The following is a 9,640-nucleotide window of genomic DNA, read 5'->3' as shown; positions in this document are numbered from 1 at the left end:
TGGAAATCAGTGTGGCGGTTTCTCAGGAAACTGGGAGTCAACCTCCCTCAGGACCCAGCAATTCCACTCTTGGGAATATACCCTAAAGATTCCCGATCATACTACAAAAGCATTTGTTCTACTATGTTCATAGCAGCACTATTTGTAATAGCCAGAACCTGGAAACAGCCTAGGTGCCCCTCAATAGAAGAATGGTTAAAAAAGGTGTGGAACATATACACATTAGAGTTTTACTCAGCGGTAAAAAACAATGACATCTTGAATTTTGCATGCAAATGGATGGAAATAGAAAACGCTTTACTGAGTGAGGTAAGCCAGTCCCAAAAAGAGGAACACGGTATGTATTCACTCATAAGTGGATTCTAACCATAATTAAAGGTCTTTGAGCCTATTATTCGTGATCCTAGAGAAGCTAAATAAGAAGATGAACCTGATGAAGATTATTTAGCTATCCACCAGGAGGTAGGAAATAGACAAGAGTCCCAGGTAACCTCGGGTGCATGGGGGGGAGGGAGGGTCGATGGAAGGGGAGAAGGTTAGAGAGAAGGGAGTAGGGGAAGAAAGGGGAAAGCTTGGTGGCCTGGGATGGGGGGGGAGGGAGGAAGGATGAACAAGGGATCAGGGAAGATTATATTTCAACTAAGGGACCCATTTTAGGGTTTACAGGAGACTTGAGTATATATGGGATCCCAGGTCCAAGGAGAGATCCCCCAGATTGCTCTCTGGACAGAGGAGTGGGTGCCTGAATCCGCCGTGGCCCATGTCCATACTGATGTATATTTTGCTTATCACCATAGATCCTGCATCTGACGAAGGATGGCGATACAGTCGGAAACCCACATTGCAGCACGGGACTGAGCCCCCCGAGGTCCAAATGAGGAGCAGAAGGAGGAAGATCATGAAAAACGAAGTCAGTACTGCGAGGGATGCCATCACCCACTGATACAAGGGAACGGATCTGATGAGAGTTTACCAAGGCCAGTTGGACTGGGACTGAAAGAGGACGTGATCTAACCAGACTCTCCGAATTTGGCCGGATTCTCTGACTGTGGCTGACCCGAAGTCTTTCTGAAAAGCCATTGACTATGACACTGGGACCTGTTTCCTCTACATATAATGGATTTTGGGGATCCAGTCTGTTTGGACACTCACCTTCCTGGACCTGGAGGGAGGGGGAAGGAACTGGAACTTCCCACAGGGCAGGAAACCCTGACCGCCCTGGGGGACGAAGAGGGAGGAGGAGGGGGAGTAGGGGGAGTGGGAGGGTGTTGGGAGGGGGGGTGGAAATGGAAACTTTTATAATTTAATAAAATTTACTAAAAAAAAAAAAAAAAAAAAAAAAAAAAAAAAAAGAAATAGATGAATAAAAAGCCAAATTTTAAGAAAATCAACTTTATTCTTCATTTTGAGGTTTACATCATGGATACATCATTAGATAGTAAAATGATGATGATAATGAAACTGATACTGTTATCACAGGGCTACTCTTTCAATTTGAAAACTATATTTACCTTTTTGTGGGAGCAGGCACAAGTGGAGGCCCTAAGACAACTTGCCTAAGTCATTCATTTTCTTCTACCATGTGAGTCCTGGTAATCAAACTCAGTTCCTCAGGCTTGGTCATGTGTCGTCTTCACCCACTAAACCATCCCACTGGCCCCTTTTCCTTAGCGCCTTCTCAGAAAAAACTTTGTTCCATTTATCCACATTTATAGATCCACATCAAAACAGCATTTAAAAGATATATACATTGTTTACTTTTTAACAAGAAATGCTAAAAAATTCACACACAAGTTTTTATTCAAAGCCTTTGTTTGGGTTATGATCAAAGCATATTGACACTTAGTACTTAATTGCTGTGTCTTGTGGAAATTGTATTTGTTTAATTTCCTGGGAAAATACAAATTTTGTTCACATTTCAAGAACAGTATAGAAGGATCCTCGTGTCCATGAGATAGAAAATACTCTCTGATTTCTTGTGAACTTATGAATGCCTATCTTAGGAGCTGTGTTTAGTCAGCTGTTGTGGGTCTTTGGGATTATGCCCACTATTTGGTGACAACATTTTATCATTTGGTCTTTAGGGGGTGGTATTTACATATCTTTTAGGAAAACTTATATTTAAGACACTCTTTTCCAGTAAAAAAAATTCACAAGCAGCAAATAGTAGAAGTAACTCATGTCTTTTCCCAAAAATTGAATTAAATACATGAGATGAGATCTCCAACTTAAAAGGGTAATTTGCAAAAATCTCTGCCAATATATTGAAAATTATATGGCTGTTCTAGCCAGGAACACAGACAAACTATTGCGATGTGTATCCTGCAAGTTCTTCCCTTGGGTTCTTGAACAAAAATAGCATCATTATGTTTCTCTATATGCTAAAGATTCTCAACTCCTGGAGACTTATAATATTGTAATTCTTCTGAATTTTAGTTGATTCCTGATGCTAAATCAAACACCTCCTATGTTGTCCATAGCATTTTTCTTCTGCTGCTTTTCATCATGGGAGAATATGAAGGGTAATTGTGCAGAAAGTTAAAAAGGAGAATCTCTCACTTGTGGTTACCCTTCAGTTCCAGGCGAATCATTTGGTATAAGCCTTGTCTGAGGTCTTTGTTCTTGAGTGCATACACCATGGGGTTCAGAGCAGGGGGAATAACATTGTGCAGCACGTTCAGCAGAACCGGGATGAGGGGAACTTTCATCTTTGAACTGTGAGTGATAGATAGGACAACAATTACAGTGTAGAAGAAAAAGATTAGGATGAGGTGAGAGGTGCAGGTATTTAAGGCCTTAGATGCTGCTTCTGCAGAGTTCAGCTTCAGCACAGACTGAAGAATCAAAGCATATGAAATCATAATCAAACCCAGGTCACCTCCCATGATTGTCCAAGCTAGGATCAGCTGGTTGATGCTGTTGATTTTCCTGTCATCACAGGACAGGCTAGTGACCCCCAAGTTAGAGCACAGGCAGTGCTCAATTTGATTCTTGGAACAGTAATTTCTCTGAGCAGCCAACACAGGAACTGACATGACAGTCCCACAGTTTCTGAGGACCATAAGCACAGTTGCTTTGACAACAAAAGATTCGGTAACTATTGAAGGATACCTCAGTGGTTTGCAAATTGCTACATACCTATCTATAGCCATGAAGACAAAGATACCTGATTCCATCGTAATAAAGCAATGTATGGCGTACATCTGAGCAAAACACTCTGGGAGGCTGATAGTTTTAGCATTGAACCATAAGATGGCTAAAATCTTGGGCATGATGGTGGTTGCCAAGCCCATGTCTACTATAGCCAGAATGCCCAGGAAATAATACATAGGCTGGTGTAGTGACACTTTCTGGTAGATTATGGTAATAATAAGTGTGTTGGCTATGAGAGCTAAGGCATAGAGCAAAGCCAGGGGCAGGGAAAGCCAATGCTGCCAGCTGTGGATGCCTGGAAATCCCATCAGAATAAACTCAGACACTTGGATCCTAGAGCTGTTGGAGCTGGTCAGATCCTGGAACATTCCTTGCTAAAAAGAAAAAAGGTTAATGTTGTTAGTTTAGATTAGCAATGGGACATCAGAAAGGATTTTAACACGGATCATTATATTTAGGAGGATCTGGCGTCTTCATTATTCCCATCCTTCTGCTTTTGTTAATTAGACACGTGGTTCAGCCAGAGATGTGATGAAATAAGATCATCCTTGGTAGGTCGAACTTTCTCTTTGTTAACTCAACCTTTAAGTTCCATAATAAAGACTGTGTTTATGCTATTTCCATACAGACACATGGGATATGACAGACAATCAATACCTTGTTCATCACCATCCTTGTAGAGACAACCCAAGCAATAAAGATAACAGGAATGTGATATCACACCCCGACTTTTCAATCTGGTTTTGCTAATGTGATAACTGTTTCCTTTATTAATGTGTTTGGGATGAAAGTCTTTGATGCACAGAGACTTTTTGCATATAAATTTACATCGTGATATATGTATAGATATTTTATTCATATAGTTAATTTTGAATGACAAGATTATGTATATTTTATATAATGAATTAAATTGTGCTGAGACATTGGATTAGGCCTATTTATACTAAAGAAACTGATTAAGAAATATGTTAATGTCTTCTCTAAACCTAGACAAACACTTAGAAATTAGTATAATTTAAAGGCCTGTGATGTCTAAATTCTGTTGATTATGTTTATAAATAGCTTGTTCTATCTGTGATGATTATTTTGGTTCTTGGAACAGTGCATGCAAACATACTATAATTCATTGAATACAATTGAAAAAAAATATGTAGAAAAATTGTTTTTATCTCTGAACATTTAGATACATAGATACAGATAGATAGATATATACACACACACATACATACATACACACACACAACACACACACACTTTAGAAATATGGGTGCTGCTGTAGCCATCCTGGTGTAACATAATCCTACTGGGAATCTCACACTGAAGTACCAATGTTAAATTCCACCCTCCAACCTTTAGGAAAGGTCACCTTCATCCTTGTCAGATCTAATGAGAATATTCCTGGAGCATTTGTTAAAATTCCTCCTTAGACTAAACTTCCAGACATCACAAGAGGCTACTTAATGCTGTGTAGGGTGGTGGGGACATCTAATATATCAGATTTCTCACTGTTAACCTTTCCTACTTTTTCCCCAGTTTTTTGCTGGAGTGTCACTGGACACTGCTCAAGGTAACTTTTTGCAAGAAGGAAAGAAATACAAGACAAGCCTGTTTGTGAGGGTGGTCTCTGTGACCCCTTTCCAAGTCATCATAAATCCTTAGAACCATATAGGACTAGGTAGAAATGCTTGTGAGGCTAGTCTCCAAGACCTCTTCCCAAGTCATCATAAATCCTTAGAACCACACAGGATTAGGTAGAAATGGCAAGTGCATCAAACTCTGGAGGGGATAATTGCTTTCACAAAGGAAAAGACAAATGCCCTTGTACCTGAGCCATGACTGGTCTTTGATAGTCTACCATTCTCTTATGTTACTTGCTTCCTGCACCCCTCTGTTCTCTGAGGTGCTCTCACCCTTACCACTCCATCAACTCTACCTACAGCTTTACATTTCTCAACAAAACTCATCTCTCTTCTTTGAGAAGATAAATAACTACCCTTAAAGGTTGTTATAAGATGGAATAGAAAAATGACAAACTAATGGGACTCTACCTGTTTTGTCATTTTAAAATCATGGGAGTATGAAACTCTGTTATTATACTAAAACACCCATAAAATAATACAACTTTTAATGTACATATTTAATTCATATTTATATTTTAAAAATTGAATAAGGTATGATAGTCCTACTGATGTCAAGCAACGTTTAGAAATGAATAATTAATAAACTGTATAGTCAACAAAGGGAAGGAATATAATAAAAATTTAAAGACTATTAAATTTTTGTCTATATAGAACTTTATTAAAAACATGAAGCTATCTACCAGCAAACACAAAAAAGTTAAAGTATATCTTTTAAATAAAGATAAATAATTTTTTGGGTTTTTTGTTTTGTTTTGTTTTTTCAAGATAAAGTTTCTCTGTAGCTTTAGTGCCTGTCCTGGAACTATCTCTTGTAGACCAGGCTGGCCTTGAACTCACAGAGATCCGCCTGCCACTGCCTCCTGAGTGCTGGGATTAAAGACATGTGCCACCACCACCCAGCTAAATAAGGATAAGTAAAAACTTCAATGAAAGTTCTCTTATAAAATAGAAAAACTATAAAAACACTCTAGTAGTATAAAAAGAAAACACCCAGAAAAACAAAAACAAAAACAAAACTGTTTGTACGGTCCTATCAGTTCTTTCCAGTCTAATAGAAGGGCTGCTGAGATGACTCATCAGGTAAAGGCACTTGCCCAGAAAGAAGCCAAACAACCTGAGTTTGATCCCTGGGACTCCCATGTTTGAAGGAGAGAACCAGCTCTCACAAATGGTCCCCTGAGCTGCTCTATACCATTGCCATGGCAGGTATGTGCCTACATGTATACACACACACACACACACACACACACACACACACACAGAAGCAGAGAGAGAGAGAGAGAGAGATGGAGGGAGGAAGGGAGGGAGGGAGAGAGAGGAGAAAATATAAATAAATGTAATAATTTGTTTAGAGTCCTCATATATGAGCATATTTTACATTTGCAATATTTAAAATACAGAAATGTAAGAAAATACATGCAAAAAAGCCTGTGTGCACAATATGCCTAAAACTATTTTGGAAAACACCAACCATACAAATCATTAAAATACACTGCAAACATTAATGAGGAGATATTCGTGTCAGTCAAATGTGAGGAACCAAAGGCAAGAACAGTTGGATGATGCTCACTTTTAGGTATCATAGATCAAATACTTGATATAGAGAAACTGGGGGAAGGGGGGAGGGACAAACCAAACACAGTAGTTACATCACATTCTGTCCTGAAGCTAAGACCAAGTATGAGATAACTAGAGCTTGTGCTATAAAATTGATTTATCTCTATGTTCAAAAGTTTTCCACAAGCAAAATAACAGGGCATGCTGAATGTGCCTTCCTCAGCTTGTTAGCCCACAGTGTAAAATAAAACAGTGGAGAACCTAATTATCACAGTCTGCGAGCTGGTTCTCAGTTGCTGCAGGAATCCAATTTGCTAATAAACCAGTCTAAACAGGATCTGACAATTTTTACCATAGACAAGGAAATTAATGCTGATTTTTGATATAAAAAGTTTTTCCTTTTGGGTAAAAATCGTCACCACGTTCCTTTGGTCAAACTTATAGATTTTTATTTCATGAATGTATCACTCCAGAAGCATTTATTCTCATTGGTTAGTATTCAACATTACATTTTTTTTTTCAAAAAAATCATTAAGAAAACCAAGAACTCAGAGCTAGGGAGATGACTCAGTGGTTAAGAGGACCATATTGTCTTCTAGAGAACATGAGTCTGATCCCCCAGCACCTGCATGACTCACAGTCATGTGAAACTCCAGTTCCGGGAGATTTAATGCCTTCTTGTGGCCTCCACAGGCATTGTAGGCACATGCTGCATAGACATATATGTAGTCATACATGTAACATATACAAAACTAAATAATAAAGTAAAAAGCAAAACTTATAAAACTAAATCTAAGAATAAATATTACACACAGACATATATGTATTAGAACATATGAACATTATAACTGACTGCTGTGCAATTAAGACACACTGTGAATTGAGTGGTTAAAATATTTGCTACAATGTAACATGCATATTAGAAAGGATACATGTTAAAATATAAGTTCATTATCAGAGTGAATATATTTTGTAGCCAGGAAATGCATTCAACTTCTGTCGTGTTACCTGGTCATCTTTTTTCCTTTCTTTTCTCCACAATGTAGCAGAGCAAGAATATTAGCAACTAAGACTGTAAATCAATCTTATCTTTTATATATAATTTTTAGCTATATAAATTCAAAAAATCTACATAATAAAACAGTGTAATAGATAAACTTCTTGCCTATAAAATTGCCACATGATGGACTGGAGTGGGTAAGAGTGCTTGTTGCTTCTGCAGAGAACCATGGGTTGTTATCTAGCACCCACACAGTGGCATATAGCCATCCATAACTCCAGTTCCAGGGAATCTAGGCACACATATGGTATACAAACACACATGTATGAAAAATACTCATACACATAAAGTAAGTCTAAAAACCATCTCAAAGAAAGGAATCTTTACTTCTTCCTCATTCCCAAAGTATAAGCAGATAGACTTTTAGGTTTTCATAAAACAATGGCAAGTAGGAAAATTGGGAGGAATGTGAATAGCGTTAACCTAGGAAAGGAAGTTATATACCAGAGAGGCTATATGCTCTTTTCTGAAGCAATTATTCCTCGGCATGCAAGATAAATGTCCTGATTATTTCTATTGCATTTCCCTCACAGTTATAAATGTAATAGGTAGTATGGGGCTTACTAATATATAAGTAACTTTGGTCTCTTTAATATGATTTTAAATCTCTCAAATAAAAGATGCATTATGATTGCAAATAACAGTGTTAACTATGAAACAACTTATAATTTTCAACACAGATGTAAAATACTTTCAGCACTAGATTATTTTCTGAAACAAAGAGTCATTACTCTATGAGTAAGAAGGTCTATGGATGCAACAGGTTTAAACATAAATATCATTTGTAAAACGACAATTTTGCAAGGATCTACTATTTGTCCTTACTCCAAACCCCACTAATGGTCAGTTTGTGTCCTTACTTGCCTACCTTGAAACTTGAAAAACATTTTCTTCTCTCAGCATTGGTAGTGGGTTCATCCGGTCTACTTAGAAAACTAAAGTATTTTTTAAAACTCCCTTTGGACCTGAGGCAAGTTAGTTAGATTCTTGTTCTGAAAAGCAGTGAGGGCAAGTGAGAAGCAACACTACTCTGAAACTACCAGAAACTTCTTTTGTCCTGTGGTAATGTAACACAACTTGTACCATTTCCAGTGATTCCATTTGTTCAGGGAAAACATCAATATTCATATTTCCTATGAAAGACTACTCTGAATTACCATCCTATAAATTAGTAAATATACAGTGCACAAGAAAAACAAATTAATGTCTTTTAGCTGGATGATTGGAATAAAATCTATTGTTCTGAGAATGAATGCTCTAACCAGTTAGTATATGCTCAAAACTACTATAAACTTGAGAAAAGTCTCTCCGCTTACCCTGTGCAATGCCTACTGTCTGAATGTCAAAACAGGGAGCTGAGTGCAGTCTGGTCCAAGAAGACAGTCTTGTACGAAAACCATCTGATGCTGTTCTATATGTGTGTGCATCCCTTAACATCTCTGTCCCTTGACAGCTGCACATTTAACTGACTTAAAGGGAAAATCCGATGTCATATTTAGAAACTTTAGAGCTAAAAATGCCTGTATAAGGATCAGTACACCCTGCATAGAAGGCCTGAGAGTGGGGCATTTCCATTATTACCACCTGTATGATGCTTTTAAAAAACTGGATATTTTCATATTCATTTATCCATCGGTACACATGCATGTGTGTGACTTTGTATATGCATGGGAAAGGCAAAGTATCTGAATTAAAAGCCATAATTAATATCATTTCACAGGTCTTATTTCTGCCAAGGGAACACAATTTTTTATTTTACATACAAATAAAAATGTCTCAGACTCATATACAATTACATTTTCCTTAATTCATAGATGGTTTCACATGTTTATTTTAATGAATTATATTATTCATTGAGTGTTTAGTAATGTCTAAGCCAGACTAATGACTTTGAGAAAATACTAGATAACATGACTTGTGTTTCTTCAAGAAATTTATTTTTGCTGTCTGTGATGGTCCATGCCTTTTATTTCAGTACTCAGAAAACAGAGGGGACTGGAGCTCTCAGAGTTTGTGGCCAGCCTGGTTTATACAGCAAGTTCTCGTCTAGCCAGAACCGCAAAAGTGAGATCCTGTTTCAAAAAGTAATTATTCTAAGTGGTATTGAGGATGCATATTAAGACACTATACAGATTTTTCAAGAATGCTACCTTTTATGCCCTGAAGATTAATAAGTACAACCAGACATCCTAGTTTTGAAAAAGTAAAAGTGATGTGTGTTTTCTCGTTT

At 37.5% G+C, this 9,640-nt stretch overlaps 1 protein-coding gene across 1 annotated transcript; it reads right to left on the bottom strand.

Moving 5' to 3' along the window:
- Window positions 1–2,555: 2,555 nt before the first annotated feature.
- Window positions 2,556–3,521, bottom strand: LOC148121544 (olfactory receptor 56B2-like). The gene has a single exon (XM_087908709.1). It carries the CDS (start codon window positions 3,519–3,521, stop codon window positions 2,556–2,558), a length of 966 nt encoding a protein of 321 aa, XP_087764835.1.
- Between the last annotated feature and the right edge of the window lie 6,119 nt (window positions 3,522–9,640).

Source organism: Myodes glareolus, chromosome 7, assembly GCF_982192425.1.
Source record: "Myodes glareolus chromosome 7, mMyoGla1.1, whole genome shotgun sequence".
In the NCBI taxonomy this organism is placed as follows: Eukaryota; Metazoa; Chordata; class Mammalia; order Rodentia; family Cricetidae; genus Myodes; species Myodes glareolus.
Note: the sequence above shows the minus strand (reverse complement) of the source record. Positions and strands in the feature narration are given on the sequence as shown.

Coding starts and splice junctions, on each gene's coding strand:
- LOC148121544 (XM_087908709.1), bottom strand. CDS start 3,521: ATGTTCCAGGATCTGACCAGCTCCAACAGCTCTAGGATCCAAGTGTCT.